Source organism: Muntiacus reevesi, chromosome 7 (genome assembly GCF_963930625.1).
Source record: "Muntiacus reevesi chromosome 7, mMunRee1.1, whole genome shotgun sequence".
Lineage (NCBI taxonomy): Eukaryota > Metazoa > Chordata > Mammalia > Artiodactyla > Cervidae > Muntiacus > Muntiacus reevesi.
In genome coordinates this window covers 86,727,885-86,746,990 of record NC_089255.1, presented here as the reverse complement: position 1 = coordinate 86,746,990, position 19,106 = coordinate 86,727,885, and the positions used below count along the sequence as shown (strand labels likewise).

General features: G+C 41.6%; 1 protein-coding gene across 3 annotated transcripts in view; it reads right to left on the bottom strand.

Annotated features, from left to right (window-relative positions):
• The window catches only part of NRXN3 (neurexin 3), a 1,687,603-nt gene that overhangs the window by 885,246 nt on the left and 783,251 nt on the right, over positions 1–19,106 (bottom strand). For all 3 annotated transcript variants that reach the window (XM_065940342.1, XM_065940340.1, XM_065940341.1), the window contains one exon: positions 7,187–7,306. In XM_065940342.1, coding sequence (XP_065796414.1) covers positions 7,187–7,306 — 120 coding nt within the window. The remainder of the gene's footprint in view (positions 1–7,186; positions 7,307–19,106) is intronic.

Genomic DNA, 19,106 nt, shown 5'->3' with positions numbered 1-19,106 from the left:
AAGGTAACACAGACATTAAACAACAGTCAAGATTTCAATAGATGCCATCTACTCCACATCAACTGCCTCATAGGCAGTTGCTATGGCTCTGCTATAGGACATAAACTAAAACTGTAATAAACTAAAAAGAAAATGGAAATCAGAAGATGGTCAAAAGAGAAAGAAAATATAAATATTGGAGGCAATGGGGGATATTCTAAGTCTAAATCTTTAATGCCTAAAGATGTTCTAACTACATGGCCTCATCTGAGTATCAGAAACAACCAAAGTGTTCCAAATTTCAGAACAGGATAAAATTAATAACCAGGAACACAGAGCTTATCTTTGCCACGTCTATGTGCTGTGCTTCACTCAGTCGCTCAGCCGTGTCCAACTCTCTGCAACCCCATGGACTGTAGCCCACCAGGCTCCTCTGTCCATGGGGATTCTCCAGGCAAGAATACTGGAATGGATTGCCATGCCCTCCTCCAGGGGGGCTCGAGCCCAGGTCTCCCACATTGCAGGTGGATTCTTTACCATCTGAGCCAGCAGGGAAGCCCTTTCCATGTCATATTCTTACATAATTCACTTGTCTGAGAAGCCTTGCCCAGCTGAAACTGTGAGTCCTCTAGCCTAGCAACGAGTGCTGACGCTCTCTGTGGTCATTTCTAGTAAGGACTAGGTCGCAGCAAGCCTGATGCTAATGTGGTTTTCACGTCAAACAAACCTGGGTTCCAGTGCTGACGCTGCCAGGTCCTGGCTGGCCCCAGTTTTCCCACTGTTGGAACCAGGACAAGAGGAGCACAGTATTTCTTCGGGAATTTGGGGGTGACTAGGGCTTCCCAGGTGGCTCAGACGGTAACGAATCTGCCGGCAGTGTGGGAGATCCGGCTTTGAACCCTGGGTTGGAAAGATCCCCTGGAGAAGGTTATGGCTACCCAGTCCAGTACTCTTGCCTGAGAAATGCCAGGGACAGGGGAGCCTGGCAGGCTACAGTCCATGGGGTCGCAAAGAGCCAGAAATGACCGACTGACTTGGGATGACTAAAGGGATAACAAATTTAAAGGTCACAGTAGGACATCAGGAATGTAATGAAGAAATGACAAATAGCAAATAGTATTAGATATACTAAAAGCTATTACTACTCCTGTTTACTAAGTACTGATCACACTCCTTGCTCTGTAACAAAGGAAGCTAAGTGACTAATTCAATTTCATCGTCCTAGACTTAGAATCAGCATCTAAAGCAGCTTGATTCTAAAGCTGATCAACCTAGTGACTATGCTATGAAGCTTTTTATAATGCAATAAGTTATATACATTACAAATCAGCCTTTTAAAAATATGGTTTATCATAATTAAATTTCCAAGATAAAGGTCTACCAATGGTTCAATGAAATACGATTTGGACCCTATTAGGGTTATTTGTACCCAGGACCCAGCAAGAGATTCAGCACACCAAGGGCTTCTTTTCCAATGACCTGGGCACCATCATGCACATTCTTCTAAAGGAAATTAGGAAATCTAATGGTTTTTATACTTTGAAAATGCATGTTGTGCAATGAGAGCACAAACTTTAACCCGAGTATTAAGTTTAGCCACACAAATGCTTAGAATAAAGATGGGAAAGAAACTGACAATCACAACAGCATTTTATATAGAGGTAATAGAAGGAGCTGAATCCACATAATACCAGAATACTGTATTCTGACCTGGTGCCAGAATAGACAGGAATTGCAGGAGAGATTCTTCAGGAGAAAATGACCGTCTCAGAATGGGAGCCCTGAGATCTGTGGCAGGAGTGACACCAGCCGAAGACCCCAAGGAGCAACAGTCACTCACTTACTTAGCACATGCTGGCTGACTGCTACGGGCTCTGCGCCATCCCACGGGGAGACCCAGGGAAGGAGCCAGCCTGTCTCAGAGAGCTCACCGCACCCAGACACCCCCTTCAGAACTACACTCTGAAGGCTTAACCACCAAAGGGAGCAAAGGCTTCTTCCAGGTTCCTCGGAGTCCCCTGAAGAAGGGCCAGCCAGGCCCCATCCCTGACCCAGGAGGCTTCCTGAAATTCTTCCAACTCAAGGAGGGTGTCCTTCCCACACAGCTCCAGCTTTCTCCCAACCAAAGGCTGGGGCTTTGAAAGTCCCCTGCGCTCTGATGGGGACAGGTGTGGGCACACGGGTTTACTCACAGGTAGAATACCTGCACAAGAGGATGCCATGAGGTGCAAAAGGTTGGGGGGAGAAAAAAATAGCCAGAGGAAATAGCCAGAACATTAACAGTGACTGTACTTCATTTCTCTCTGCTCTCTGATTGGCGGAATGCTGCCTTAGCTATCCAACCCTAGTTCATACCAGATTTGCTTAGGAAGCACATGCATATTTTTCAAGACTCATTTGTGAATGAAAACTTTTCTAAAGGCAGCAGCTCTTCTAGATAGAGTCTCAGCCCCAGGGAGAGCTGACCTTCCACTTGATGACTTCTATTTACTGTTCATATTTCTATTAAAGCACTTTCGTACATATACTTCCCCCACTAGACTGTAATGTCTTTAAGAACAGGATGGATATTATTCATGATCCTATCTGCAAATTAGAAATGTCTGCTGAGTGAATAAATGAATAAATGATAAAGTGTGTTCTAAGCAGAAAATAGAGGTCTTGATAGTGAACTTCTCCAATACGGCCTATTTGCTGGACAAGCAAAGCCTGAAAACAGAGGCAAGGAGCAAACACATCACCAAAATCATGGACATACTGTAGTATGATATCCGTGGAAATTATTGCTATACGTACAACATAGGCTTGGAACACAATGCCGGGGTACCTATATGGTCTCAAGAGACAGAACTAACACACACACACATCTGTCCCCTTGTTTGTGCACTAAATTATGTGTATATTATTTATTTTTCGGAAGCCTGAATGGGAAATGTGTTTTTAACAGATTTAATCAATACACCCACCTACATTAAAAAATAAATAAACCCACACAATAAATAAAAAGAAAAAGGCCAATCAATAGCCAACAGTGCTGCTCAACAGCCACTCCAGCAGAAAACTGTCTGAAAAGGTGCTTCACACACCACTGTCTGCACAATCCACAGCTGTTTGCTATCGATTTGTCGCAGGCAAAGCACATCTATTATCACATGTCAGTGTGAACCCGCCACTTCTCCAAGGAGCCCTCAATGTGTCTCCAGCAACGTCGTACATGTGGCCGGCTGAAGGTGGGCTGAGGACCCACATGCATCCCTTTCTCTTCACCCCACAAAACCATTATAAACACTCAATTTGTAAATCCAAGAACTTGACGTGGGGACTCACATGACACAGATGGCCCCATGTTCACTTCTCCGGGGCACAGAAGCAACGGCAAGATTCCAAAATCACAGACAACTCATAAGAGTTGTCATGAACAGGCCGAAAAGTAACGATGGTGGTGAGGATAGATGTGAGGTGTTCAAAATTGGTGTTTTCAAATAGCCCTCCCCAATGATCACGTTTTTGCACACGTGTCAGAATGCACGAGTGGGCTGGGTTTTGAGCGACACTTTGTGGCGTCATGAAGGAGAGAGGAACCCAAGAACAGGTTGCCAGTGGAAGTGCAATTTCCACTCCACATGGGTTCTGGATTCTCTCGATGGTGCAAGGGCTTCAAGATACTAGAACTGCCCTGATTCTCAGCCCTGATTTAAAATACCAATAAGAACCCAATATCCAAAAGGAATCTCCTTACTGGGACCTGAAAAGATCCCCTACCTTTTGTTGTTCTTAAAATACAGCCCCTACAACATGTCATCAAGTCGGATGCAGGTGCTGCTCACTCTCGGGGCAATCAGCCCCCTCTGCTTTGAATTTTTTAGACCTGAAGACTTTCTTTGGAGCATGTTACTTGCGTGTCCTTCCAAAGATCTTACTGGCTCCTACGGGAACTCAAAATTGCTTCTGGGATGAGCGTGCCTGCTGTAGTTTCAAAACAGCCCGAAACATCACCTAACACAACTATGATTTTATCATTATGTGAAATGGTGGATGCCTTAAAACTAGATAAGACAATTAATAAATCAATTACACTTGAGTCTCCAATCAGACGATTTCTGTTTTCTACTCTTGGGAGTTGGTGATGGACAGGGAAGCCTGGCGTGCTGCAGTGCATGGGGTCACAAAGAGTCAGACACAACTGACTGAACTGAACAGCTTCAGAGAATACATGCTGTTCTTTGACAACCACTTACATCAGTTTTACAGCTGTCTTTATAAGGATGAACCAGAAATTTACCCCACGGCCTCCATCAATCCACACTGCTTTCACAAAGAATGACAGAATAAAGTTAAAACCATCCAGGCTTGGTCTATTCAAACTAAATGAGACACAGTTTTTAAATGTAAATTCTACTCGTGGAGGCCATTTCTATGTGGCAGCACCTTGAAACTGTCAAGCAAATGCCAAATTTAGCAAACAGGCAAGAAATAACAAAAGTTACAAGTGATAGAACCAATGCTAGAAGAAGTGAGCGAGATCTAAAATGCAGACATTCCTTTAGAAACATGAAAGTCGTGCCCAGATATAATCAACTTTTCTGCATATGATGAACTGAGCATCTTATTTTGGAAACTACCTCAGCCCAGCCATTTCCCTATTGAACAGGTTTCGATTCTTGGGTCTGCAATAACTAACTGAGATGTTTTCATTCTATCTGCTATCCTGAGAAACCACTCATGGAAACTTATTCAAACATCTCCCCTGTGAAATGAAAATATCTCCCTGCCATATTAATAAACAAGAAATATCACAGCGATCAGTGATTTCTGGCCTCCAAATGTGAATGAGGGCTCCCAAAGCTGCAGTCCAGCGGATGCTACCACCTCCCAATGGTGATTGCTGAGGAACCAGGGAAATGCAAGAAGCAAGGTGAACAAGGAAACAGGATTGGCCCCAGATAGATGAGCTGCATATGAAAGGAATGAATTTAGGGAGCCCAGAGGCTTGCATGTTCCCATTCAGAGAACGCTAAATTCCTTAGCTTGATACCTGACCTTCGATGTTCAGACTGCCGGCTCCCTTTGTTGCAAACTTATACAACACCCTACTTCCCCTCCTGGTTCCTTGGACCAGTCTTCTCTGAGCTACTGAGATGCTGTCTGGTCCACTCTCCAAGAGGAAAACAGGCAAGAAGACTCTTCTAAGGCTTTGGGCTCAGAAGTCTTTTACAAATCAAAAATTCCACTGCATTGTTTACAGGATAAAATTCAAAATACATTACCCTCAGCCTGGATGTCTTAGAAACGTTTTTGAAGGATGAGGATCTATTGCCACAAAAGAAACACTGACCTTTCCCAGGTCTGGTTCTGGTACTTCACGACACATTGACAAATTGCTCTGGTCAAATAATGCAACAGTCCTCATCCCAGACCAAGGTATAATCTGGTCTCGACGAAGGCAGAAACAATCATAGAAAACTGGAAAGGATCCTGGTTGATTTTTAGCAGCACACCATGCCTGGTGCAGGTGGTAGAAAGGAACGTGTCAGCGAGAGAAAAATGCATACATACCTTCTGAGGACTGTGTCTATTCACCGCCGTTAGAGAACTTACCTTTCTACCTTTCCTGCGTGCAGTCTCTTCCTGATCACATTCTACAGAAAGTGGTATGTATGTTTGTGTGATATGGAATAAACTTGTGAGGATAAAGAAGCATTGTGCTGCCACTTAGGAAAAATTGGAGGAAAAATGCAGACAAATTGGAAGAAAAAGAAAGAGCATACAGCACAATTCCTCAGGGACCCTGGAGGTGTCCATCGCTACGTGTTTCGGAGTGGAACAGTATTTCCAAATCAAAACATGAAAACAGGACTTTCAATAATACCAAATAATTGGAGAGAGCCATCTAATGCCAAAACTTTCTGCAAAGAATATGTTCTTTGAATTATAAATATAGAGACAAATGCTTACATCTAGATCAATGAGTTTCAAAGAATTTTCTTTCTACATATCCAGATTCCCCACTTATTTTTCCTTAGTGTATCTTAAGTGACTGACAGAATACACAAAGAAAAACGGCTACTAAAAAAATAAGGAAACCAGGATGAGAGATTACTACAGACTTGATAAAAGTTGAGGTGTAAGGAATCAAGGAAAATCAAATAAACACGCTAGAGATAGCACTGTAATTGGCACCCGCTCCCACCTGCACAAACTGTAATATAACTTTAGTATTTGTTCATATCACATTATGCATCTTTTTTATAAAACCAATTAACAGCACCTATGAGTTCAGATTATAAAAATAAACTCCTACCATGAAGGCTGCCTTTAGAAAATCGGAAGGTCAGCAGGACCTATTAAATCAGAGCTTTTCAACAAATTTCTTTGCAATAGGGATGCAGAAATTCCAGTGTTTGCTCATCAGTGGCCACGTTAGAAGGAAGTAGAGATACCTGTTATAGATTCCCACAGAACTTAAGTATTAATATTTCCACCACCAGTGCTAGAATTGCCTTTATGAAATCAGTCTTCTCCTAGAATGAAAACAGCTAACACACCTGAAGCTTCACTCATGGACAAAAATAACAACTGGCTGTCTTCCAATATGAAGCAAATACACAGATACATACATATAAACATACTGACAAAATAGAAATGTATATATAAACAGAATGACTATGTACATATAAACTAAATAGATATCAATACATTTATCCAGAAGGAATCTCTGCCTACATTTGAAAGACCCTTAGGAATGTGTTAAACATTTCTAGTTGGAAAAAAAATAATAAAGTCTTAATGTCTTCTTCATTTGGAAGGCCTAAGAAATTCCCTAAACCCAGACTTCCTGAGAAAATAGCTATATTCATTAAATATCCTCTACATTATGTCACTGAGAGAGTCTCAAAACTGTTACCCAGATAATTTAATTAATGGAAAACTGAACTCCTTAGAACAAAAATATTGTCTTAATTGTTTTGTCAAAGGTAATCTTAAGAAAAATAGGGAGGACGTATGGATAAACATCTGGTATGGTTGAACAAGAAATGTCTCTTTGCTCTTCCACAAGAAAATTAGCTTTTTATTTCCCAAGTTTCTAGATGAGCAAACTGCTTATGAATTGTTCAGAAGAGTCCTTCTTTTACCTAATGTTCCTTAAGATTTCTCCAAACCTCTGAACTCTTTGAAAACATCCCAAGTATGAAAAGGCTGTACTCACGATCATTGCACTGGCTTCCAGAATAGGAGGTCATGGAACAGTCACAGGTGAAGCCTTCCCACTGCTGCATACAGACCCCCTGGTTGGCGCATGAATCCTCCTGGCAGGTGGTACTTGGTCCTAGTAATTCAGAAGAGCAGGAAAGAAGAGAAGAGGAGAGAGAGTTGTTCAAGCTTATCAAATTCAAAGCCATCACCTGAATGTACTCAAACCCCAAAACATTCAAAGACACCACCGTCAAAAATACCAGTTCTATATCATGCAAGAAAAAAGTCACTGTGTATTTACAAGAGAGGACAGAAACACACACTTAGCACGAAGTATCAACAGGGACACACAGAAGGGAGAGGGCTGAACGCAGTTCTCTTTCTGGCGGACTCTGCAAAAGAGCTTCGTCTCTACCATTCAACTAGAAAGATACCTCATTCGGAGCACGGTCTTTCTACATGGAGAATGCTAAAGCAGAAAGATGCACTCCCATGATCCTTGTGAATTAAGTCACGAAAGTTCTTTACAGTCTACCCCGTGATGCTCGGAAGATGTTTGATGAGAATGAAGAGGAGGAGGAGGATATGGCAGCCAACATACATGGATGTTTTGGGAGTGATACGCACTGGATAATAAGCACTTTGTCTACATTATCTCACAAAGCTTGCCAGTGACCCTCAAATGTAAGTAATGGTGATTACCTCCATACCACAGATTTTAAAAGCTAAGTTCACGGAAGTAAAAGAGTTCAGCCAAGGTCACACATTTGATAATTAAAGGATCCTGATGTTCAATTTAGGTAAATTAACTCTGAGACTACCTCCTCTTAGGTTCTTAGAGCACAGTTTCAGACCAGCCTCACCTAGGCAGTTGTTGGGCTGTGCGGAGTCACTCAGTCATGTCCGACTCTTTGCAACCCCATGGACTGTTTGCAGGAACGCAAGCTATTGGGCCCCAGCCCTGACCTACTGAACTAGAACCTTAGCGTGGAGGAAGTGGCAGAAAACTGTGTTTGCACAAGCTTCTAGGATTTGAGAGTGCAAAGCTCTTTAAGAGAAGGGAATGGCAACCCACTCCAGTATTATTGCCTGGAGAATTCTATGGAGAGAGGAGCCTGGTGGGCTACAGTCCATGGGGTTGCAAAGAGTTGGACACGACTGAGCAACTAACAATTGCACTTGCTTGCTAGGATTTTATGATGGAAACTAAAGTTTGAGAACCAGCACACTGCATCACACTGCTGCTATAGGTTAATAGAAGAATGTATACAGACTGTGTGTATCATCATAGAGTGTACCTGAGGTATAGGAATAAAATATTAGAAATTGTGTTCATTTTAAGCATACTTATCATGAGCACAGTCTCAAAACTTATCACAGATACGAGTGAGCAACAGAAAAGTTTGGTAATTTCTGCCTTACAGATTGCCATTTCTCTCAGGTCATCCCAGGTCCCCTCTTTAATCATTCTCTCTCTTTCACTTCTATCTTCTGCCCTTACCTTGGGGTTACAGATGAACCTACACCTTTGGAATTATCTAAGCTAAGAAAGAGGTGGTTCAGATAGTAAAGAATCGGCCTGCCATGCAGGAGACCAGAGTTCAATCCCTGGGTCAGGAAAATCCCCTGGAGAAGGGCCTGGCAACCCACTCCAGTATTCTGGCTGGAGAATTCCAAGGACAGAGGGGCGTGGTGGGCTACAGTGCGTGGAGTCACAAAGAGTCAGCCACCACTGAGTGACAAACACTTTCACTGTCTTTCAACAGGAAATACCTTACTATTCAGGATATCCATGAGTTTTCCAGATAGTCACGACAAGGGAGGTGAGCCCATTGACTCATCAAATGTATTAGTCAGGATCTGATGCAAAAATTCACTTGACCCAGTAAAAATATATCCACCGCGGTAAATGCATATTCACAATTTCCTGGCACAGAATATTGAAATGTAAACATACCGGGTCCAAGGATGCATGTTCAAAAGAGATGCATGACTACAGAGGGTTTGTCTTCTGGGTGGCAAGACTTTTTGTATTTATCCGTGAAGAATGGACGCAGTACAGACCATCACTCCTAACACAAAGCTATTAAGATGTGACATAAGAAAGTTCAAGACAATTACTAGCACCGGGGGAGCAGCATGGCTGCTGGGTTTCTGCAGCTCTTAAATGCCAAGCGGTTCCCCCATGCGGAGATGAAAGGAGCTTCATGGTCATGTTCTCAGTGGGCCTTCAACTTGAGCATTGTGTAGGACAAGGCTCATTAACAATAGCAAATCAGGAAGGCTTCTTTCAAAGGACAAAAGCTTCTGAGAAGTCCACAGGGCTCCCTGACCAAACAGCTCTCACCAGACAATGGGCTAGAAATTCAATTGTGCTCAAGAATCAGAAACACATGGAAACCTTTCCCTTGAAAGACAGCAGACCAGCAAAAACTTTAGGAAAACAATAATCCTTTGCAGGTTCATTGAGTCTGAAGACAAAAGTTTTCCCATGCCTCTCTCTTTCCCTTTAGCCAAATTTTAGCCATTTTCCAAGGACCAGCTAAAATGACTCTGGGGTACTGAATATTCCCCAGTAACTTTAGACAACAATTCTCCCATTTCTTAGTGGCCACGGCACGTATCATGTACATCACTAACGTTTATATATGACAATATTTAACATTTTATTGCACATGGCACTGTACCCGCTTACACAATCCTCTAATTTCTTCACATTTTTTTACTAGCTGTCCCCAAAAGCTGGACTGCTACCTACAGTTAGAAAGCATGTTCTATGCTTTTGGTTATGTCCTTGCTGCACCAAGTGTGGTGTGCCTGATGTAGAGAATATGTTTCAGTAAATGTGGAACTGATCTGATCCCCGGATTCACCACTGTCTCGTACTTCCAAAACTGGAGTATGGGGGAATGCAGCTCTGCAAAGGGATAAAACAGTCCCGTTTGTCAAAGGTTGGTCAGGAATTCCATACAGAGGGAATTACAGGCCATTTCCAAATTACACAAGAATGTGCTCTGCATGCATTAGGTGAAAGTGAAAGTCGCTTAGTCGTGTCTGATTCTTTGCAACCCCTTGGACTATAGTCCGTGGAACTCTCCAGGCCAGAATACTGGAGTGGGTAGCCTTTCCCTTCTCCAGGGGATCTTCCCAACCCAGGAACTGAACCAGGGTCTCCTGCATTGCAGGCAGATTCTTTACCAGCTGATGCATTAAGGGGCGAGTGCTATTCAGAATCGGATAATCCTCAAAGACTGACTGCATGGTAATCCTCTCAAGAAAAAGGGAGGTTTCAGGGTTTCAGCAAGCAACAGAAGGATCCGCAATGACTTGTTCACCAGAGTCTAAGTCCTGCTTTCTTTCCAGGGCGAGATCCCAGGGCCCCTGCCTTCTCCTCCAGCCTCCTTTGCTACTGTCCACCCGCACACACCAAGCTCTCCTCCTTCGGATTTCTCACCACAAATGATGCTCAGCGTGTGGGCGCCTAGTCAGCTGCCCCTGCATCCCCTGGGGGTTTGTGAGAAACGCTTGTTTTTCAGACCCCACCCAGACCTACTGCCTGGAGGCAGGGCTCAGGAATCAGAGGCAGGACTAGTCCTCTGGGTCGTTTTCAGGCTGCTCAGTTTTAGGACCACACAGCAGCCCCCCACCCCTCGCCCTGAACACTTCAAGACCACCCCTACCTTCAGGTTCTCTGCTGTTAATCAAACCACAGATTGAAACGTCCTTCCTACGGAATTTCAAATAACTGACTCATTTCATTCTTTAAGTTACAGCCCAAAATGGGCTTTCTTCAGACTCTCCTATTTGAGGAAGTCCCCATCAGTATTTCATTTACTTTCCCTCTTTATTTAACTCACAACAACAACATGGACTGTAATAAATTATTTAAAAAGTTCTTTCCTGTCTATCTCATTCTAGTGGAATATGAGTCCCTTGAAGGCAGACACCTTGCTTGCCTTGCTCCCTTTTTATTTCTCTAAGTTCTGATAAAGTATTTGGCATAAAATAAAAGCTCAAAAATATTATTGAATGAAAGAAAGAACAAGAGAATCAAAAAATAAAGGGTTAAAATTCTTTTGTGACTTAAAGCCATGTGGTTTTCCTAGTAATAATTTATCGACAGAACTTACCAATAACAACTCATATAAGTAATTTTCTAGTTGGAACCGAACGTTTTGGGGGTAGTGGTGGCGGCGGTGGTGGTATTTAATTGACCACATTTCCTCCTCTAATTTAACTATTAGACTCATTCAATCTCACCAGATGTTGGGACAGACTCTTGGGTCGCCAGTGCCCAGGAAAAGTACGCAGTAACTGTGTTGAATGAGTGTGAGCTAAGACTAGACCATACAATACTTAATGAATAGCAATATAAGCTCCTTTTATTTCAAACTCATTATGTACATCCTTTACTGAATAAACTATATCTTATATGTGTATCTGTTTTCCATATTCTCACAGTGTCTTCCAAATTGAGCTACAGAAAGAGAGAGAAGAAAGAAAGACAGAAGGAAAGAAAGAAATGTTGGAGAAATGGATAAAAATGCTCTGGAAAAAAGGAAAAGAAAAAACTTTAACAATGCTTCCAATTGCACATCCACTGAAATAGTTCAATCTTATGCAAATCAAAGGATATAACAATAACCAAGTAAGGCAATTATGCAGCACTCACCATGTGCCAGACAAGGTACTCAGCATGGTTCAGATATTTAGTCTTTGTAAACACAGGATAAAGCAATTATAAGTATTAAAGAATCAGAAAAAAAAAAAAACCAGGAATGATCTTCTCATGGAAGACACCCAGAACTTCAAAAATAAAAGAATTTTTTGACAAATTGGAAGGCAAGGACTTCAGAAAAGTGAATTAAGTCACAGATCAGTGCTTTTTGTTTTGTTTTTTGCTAGGTCCCACAGGAAGTAAGTAGCAGGATGAGGTCTCAAACCTAGGTGTGCTAACACCACAACTGACCTCTACTGGCATGAATAAACTTGTGGATTGGGGGGGGGGGGGGGCATGTTTGTTGCTATTAGATTAGCAAGAGTAACCTGAGGTATTTCTAACCTACAACCAGAGAAAGATAATTTTCTAAGTGTAAGAATGTGGCTGTTTTAACAACGAAAGTTTTCAAATCCTATTTCAATTCAAAATTCAGTTAAAAATAAACAGGACAATCTAGCCTTATCTAAGTATATGGAAAAACATCTGTATCAAATGCATATATTTATAAATATAATAGATCTTCCTAAAGAGAATAATCCTATCTAAAACATTCTTCCAAATAAACCTAAAATTTAAGATACAGTAGGATAATATAAACCTTTGGAATTACACATTTAGAAAGTTTTTCAATTATTAACAATAACTTCAAATTGCACTAAGGCTGCAGGGAACCCCTGCATAGGAATGGTGCATTTAATATGTAATCAATGCTCACTAAAATAGTCACATATTCTGAGAAAGTATAGTGACTTTTCTTTGTGTAGTAGGGAAAGTGACAAGGCAACAGAATGCATGAAAAGACTAAAAAAGTTGTCAGTGATGTTAGTAGGTACTTTGGTTTTAACTCCCATCTCTGTTTTTAGTTTACTGAGAAGCATCACATTATGTCTTTGTTCTTTATTTTTTTCAGGTGATAACTCTGACGGCTGCCACAAATTTCTTATCATTCTGCTTGAATCTGGGATCTTCTTTTTAAGAACTGTTCCAGACAGTCATTTCATGCCTGTTATTGCTAAAATCTACCTCTGCTGTAAATGCAAACTGACTCAGTCAGATCCTCTTCACGGTCCAGAAAATCAAAAGCTGACAGACTGCCTTTTATTGCTTGCAGGTCCTTGAGACAGAAGTGCGGTTGGAAGCACAGGACACTTGTATCCGAGTGTATTTCTGCTATTGCCAAGGAGGACTTGACCAAACTTATGCCTCAAGCATTCCAATTTAAAATGGGTAAATAACCAGCACTAGCTGGTCTAGGCCATAATGGAAAGGTGGGCTTGGTGATGAGACATCTGGTCTGATTCCCAAAATCCATTTATTTTAAAGGGCTAAGGCTGGTGGCCCACTAGTGGGCACCAGGAGCGGTTAGTTTAACAATATTCATCATCTGTAATCGCACATCATCAGGCATCTGCCTAGTGTGATTGGCACCTCAATGTGAAGCATCACAAGAGTAGAACACTGTGCCAATCAAAGGATTTGCTGGCCCATATAAAGCACAGCTGCCACTGGAAGTAACCATAGGGAGCTGCCATGGGCTGCCTACAGTGATATCTTCCACCTTCAATTTATTTCCTACTTCTGTAAGTTCATAAACCTTTCCATCTTACAGTTTTTAATTTACATTGTTTCACAGAGGAAAGATGACTGAGCGGTAATTGAGTGGGAAGAAAAATTGAAAGAAAGAACAAAGAAAAGGAAGATGACACATAGACTGAATAACACAGGGATTCAAAGGCCAATGGAGATAAAGAATTCATGAGGGCATCTTGGTTTCAACCAATTACATACTTGTGCATATGTGTGTATGTGTATGTATGAAAGACTCTTACCAGCTTCCTGAGCAACCTATAGCCTCTATTGTTGAAATAAAAGAACTAAAAGTGTCAAGGCTTCATGAGAGGTATTCTTGACATTCAGTTCAGTTCAGTCCAAAAGTCTGTCTGACTTTTTGCAACCCTGTGGACTGCAGTAAGCCATGGCCTCCCAGTCCATCACCAAGTCCTGGAGTTTGCTCAGATTCATATCCATCAAGTCGGTGATGCCACCCAACTATCTCATCCTCTGTCTTCCCCTTCTCCTCCTGCCTTCAATCTTTCCCAGCATCAGGGTCTTTTCATATGAGTCAGTTCTTCGCATCAGGTGGCCAAAGTATTGGAGCTACAGCTTCAGCATCAGTCCTTCCAATGAATATTCAGGACTGATTTCCTTTACGATTGACTGGTTTGATCTTCTTACAGTCCAAGGGACTAAGAGTCTTCTCCAACACCACAGTTCAAAAGAATCAATTCATTGGCACTTAGCTTTCTCTATGGTCAAACTCTCACATCCATACATGACCACTGGAAACATCATAGCTTTGACTAGACAGACCTTAGTCAGCAAAGTAATGTCTCTGCTTTTTAATATGCTGTCTAGGTTGGTCATAGCTTTTCTTCCAAGGAGCAAACGCCTTTTCATTTCATGGCTGCAGTCACCATCTGCAGTGATTTTGGAGTCCAAGAAAATAAAATCTGCCACTGTTTCCATTGTTACCGCATCTATTTGCCATGAAGTGATGGGACCAGATGACATAATCTTTGTTTTTTGAAAACTGAGTTTGAAGCCAACTTTTTCACTCTCCTCTTCCACTTTAATCAAGAGGTTCTATAGTTCCTTCTTCATTTTCTGCCATATGAGTGGTGTCATCTGCATATCTGAGGTCATTGATATTTCACCCGGCAATTTTCATTACAGATTGTGCTTCATCCAGCCTGGCATTTCGCATGGTGTACTCTGCATATAAGTTAAGTAAGCAAGATGACACTATGCAGGCTTGACGTACCCCCTTCCCCTCTGGAACCAGTCAGTTGTTCCATGGCTGGTTCTAATTGTTGCTTCTTGACCTGCATACAGATTTCTCAGGAGGTAGGTAAGGTGGTCTGGTATTCCCATCTCCTTAAGAATTTCCCACAATTTGCTGTGATCCACACACAGACTTTAGCGTAGTCAATGAAGCAGAAGTAGATGCTTTTCTGGCATTCTCTTTCTTTTTCTATGAACCAATGGATGTTGGCAGTTTGATCTCTGGTTCCTCTGCCTTTTCTAAATCCAGCTTGAACATCTGGAAGTTCCTGGTTCACCTACTTTTTCAACAGCCTAGTTTGGAGAATTTTGAGCATTACTATGCTAGCGTGTGAAATGAGGGCAACTGTGCGGTAGTTTGAACATTCTTTGGCCCTGCCTTTCTTTGGGATTGGGATGAAAACTAAACTTTTCTGGTCCTGTGACCACTGCTGAGTTTTCCAAATTTTCTGGCATACTGAGTGTTGCACTTTCACAGCATCATATTTTAGGATTTGAAACAGCTCAGCTGGAATTTCATCACCTCCACTAGCTTTGTTCATAGTGATGCTTCCTCAGGCCCACTTGACTTTGCATTCCAGGATGTCTGGCTCTAGGTAAGTGATCACAGCATCATGGTTATCTGGGCCATTAAGATTTTTTTCATAGTTCTTCTGTGCATTCTTGTCACTTCTCAATATCTTCTGCTTCTGTTAGGTCCGTATCATTTCTGTCCTTTATTGAGCCCATCTTTGCATGAAATGTTCCCTTGGTATCTCTGATTTTCTTGAGGAGATCTCTAGTCTTTCCCATTCTATTGTTTTCCTCTATTTCTTTGCATTGATCACTTAAGAGGGCTTTCTTATCTCTCCTTGCTATTTTTTGGAACTCTGCATTCAGATAGGTATATCTTTCCTTTTCTCCTTTGCCTTTCACTTCTCGTCTTTTCTCAGCTTTTTGTAAGGCCTTATCAGAAAACCAATTTGCCTTTTTGCATTTCTTTTTCTTGGGGATGGTTTTGATCACCACCTTCTAGGCAATAATGAACTTCTATTCATAGTTCATCAGGCACTCCGTCTATCAGATCTAGTCCCTTGAATCTATTTGTCACTTCCACTGTATAATCATATGGGATTTGATTTAGATCATACCTGACCTAATGGTTTTCCCTAGTATTTTCCCCTACTTTCTTCAATGTAAGTCAGAATTTGGCAATTCATGATCTGAGACAGGTCAACTCCCGGTCTTGTTTTTGCTGACTGTATAGAGCTTCTCTATCTTTGGCTGAAAAGAATATAATCAATCTGACTTTGGTGTTGACCATCTGGTGATGTCCATGTGTAGAGTCTTCTCTTGTGTTGTTGGAAGAGGGTGTTTGCTATCACCAGTGCGTTCTCTTGGCAAAACTCTGGTAGTCTTTGCCCTGCTTCATTTTGTACTCCAAGGCCAAATTTGCCTGTTACTCCAGGTATCTCTTAACTTTCTACTTTTGCATCCCAGTCCCCTGTGATAAAAAGGACATCCTTTTTTGTGTTAGCTTTAGGTCTTGTAGGTCATCATAGAGTCATTCAACTTCCTCTTCTTTGGCATTAGTGGTTGGGGCACAGACTTGGATTACTGTGATATTGAATGTTTTGCCTTGGAAATGAACAGAGATCATTCTGTCATTTTGAGATTGTACCCAAGTACTGCATTTCAGACTCTTTTGTTGACTATGAGGGCTACTCCATTTCTTCTAAGGAATTCTTGCCCACAGTAGTAGATATAATGGTCATCTGAATTAAATTTGCCCATTCTGGTCCATTTTAGTTCACTGATTCCTAAAATGTCAATGTTCACTCTTGCCATTTCCTATTTGACCACTTCCAATTTACTTTGATTCTTGGACCTAACATTCCAGATTCCTATGCAATATTGTTTTTTTTACAGCACCAGACTTTACTTGCATCACCAGTCACATTCACCACTGGGCATTGTTTTTGCTTTGGCACAGCCTCTTCACTCTTTCTGAAGCTATTTTTCTACTCTTCTCCAGTGACCTGGAGAGTGACCTGGACAGTTCATCTTTCACTGTCATATCTTTTTGCTTTCTCATACTGTTCATGGGGTTCTCAAGGCAAGAATACTGAAATGGTTTTCCATTCCCTTCTCCAATGGACCACATTTTGCCAGGACCCTCCATCATGACATTAGGGATAAGGTTATCCTTACTGAGCTGCATGTCTGTCTAGGTCCCTGCAGCTAGGATGCTTCTGTAGCTCTCAAAGTATTTCTATTTTACAGTGTTGGGTCCTCTTAGCTTTTCCAAAACGAGTCATTTACAGACAACATACCATTCGTCCCTTTTAATTGGCAGAAACTCAGCTCATTTCTATTTAATTTTAAAGTAAGAAAGCAATGATCCTTAAGTGTGCCAAGCATCCCTCTTCATAAAGAAACAGCTGAGAGTGAACGCTTCTGGTCCCATTTCACAGAAGATTAAGCAAAGCGAGAGAAGAGGATCCTAAATGTTATAAAATTCCATTGCAGAAAGACCTAAGAGCAACTGTGTTCCCAAGATCTTCTCACATTTTTGTCTTGAAGGCTGGACCTATGCCTTAGCTTATGATCAGGAAGGTCCCCCATCAAGCATGCTCAGGTACTACGGCTCCTTCTCCTCAATCAAGGGTTCAAAACAGTCCGTTGGTAGGACAACGAGTGAAAAACACTAAGGGTAAAATCCAGCATTTGGGGGACACTGGGACAGTGTCAGTAGCACCCTTGTTCTCCTCAATAACTTCAGCCCTCTCATCACACAGAGTATAAATAAGCCAAGATGGACAGGGGAATTGGTGGAAACCAAGATGCCCTCATGAGTTCTTTATTTCCAATGGCCTTTGGTTCCCTGAACTGTTAAATATTTAATGACTAGAACTATAAGAAAAAAAAAAAAAAAGAAAACCCAATCTTTAACATTTCTGTAAGCTGATTTTTATAGCATAAACTACTTCCTCTACAGCCAATCTCAAGGTATTTATAATACATCTTACATGATATGGATCAACTGGCAAAATTCCTGAAAATTTCTGTACTGATGTCAGCTCCAGCACACCACTTCCCTCAATGGCCAATAAGCAACACAGAACAGTTACACTTGGTGAGTAAAGCGATTTATCCACAGGACACTTGCAGATAACAGAGAGGTCATGGGAATGGGGTGTGTGTAAAGATGAGAGGATGGTATTGTCTCATGAAACCAAGAATTCTTCCTCAACCCACCCTATTTTCAGAGGGTGTCTGGGTAATAAAGGTCCAATGATTAGATCAGATCACTCCTTCTTTTTAACAACCATGAACGGGTCCTCAAAAGTCAACATTGACTCAGAAAATACTAACTGGGGCCTCATTTTTCTGCCTTTCCTTCTTTTCTCAGCACTGATGGAGCAACTTGTTGGAGTAGTAGAGGGTAGTTTTTGAAAAGAGAGAGAGAGAGAGAAGGGATTTCAAAGGTCAGGCTCGATGACAGAGAAGACTAGTTTAAATTGCTTTAATGAGCACTGCACCAGTATCATCCGGAACTTAGTGACCTAGTATTGCCATGAAAACCAGTTACCATAAATTCAGCTGGAGGACCCTCTCGGATACTCTCTGGTCATCTCTGCACTGTTTCTGCCTTGGAAATATGCAAATCTGGACTCACATCCCATAGCACAGTATGGGAAAGGCCATAAGCTTTAAAATCCAGCTTTATGACTTACTAGCAATGTGCAATTGAGCCAGCTATCTAAATTCTCTGAGCCCCAGTTTCCCCGTTTGTATAAAGGAGATAGAAATTGCTTCTACCTCACATGGTGTAAGGATTGAATTAGACAACATATGCAAAGCCTATAAAGTCATCCTTGACCTGGGGATAAAAACATCTACTATGCAAGGTCATTATCATTACAGAGACACAGTAGAAAAAGTCCTTAGCACGGGCCTGCACGGAGGAGACCCTCAGTAAAGGGTGTTATCAGTTCTGTTGAAAAAGAAAATCAAGCTCTCTCTACCCATTTTAGTTGGGTAAATCAGTCAGGAGTGCAGAAATGAGACACACTGAGGTAGCAAGCCATAGTTACACTTCTTTTGTGAAAAACCTCTGTCATGCAATGTTGAGAGACAAGAGACAGAAACCATTGGGGGAAGTTCCATGTAATCCTATCTTTCTTATTGTTGCCCATAATGCAAACCATTTTTGAGGACCTGATTTCTATTAAGTCAAACACTGTACCACATAAAATACAATAGAGAAAGTAATGCAGCTCTTAGCTTTGAAGAAAATGAAGTGAAGAACTATATTCCGTGCAGTAAGGAAAGTTGGAGGATTAGCCACTAGAAGTATTTGGCTGATGTCAACTCTTATAGAAATGACCTG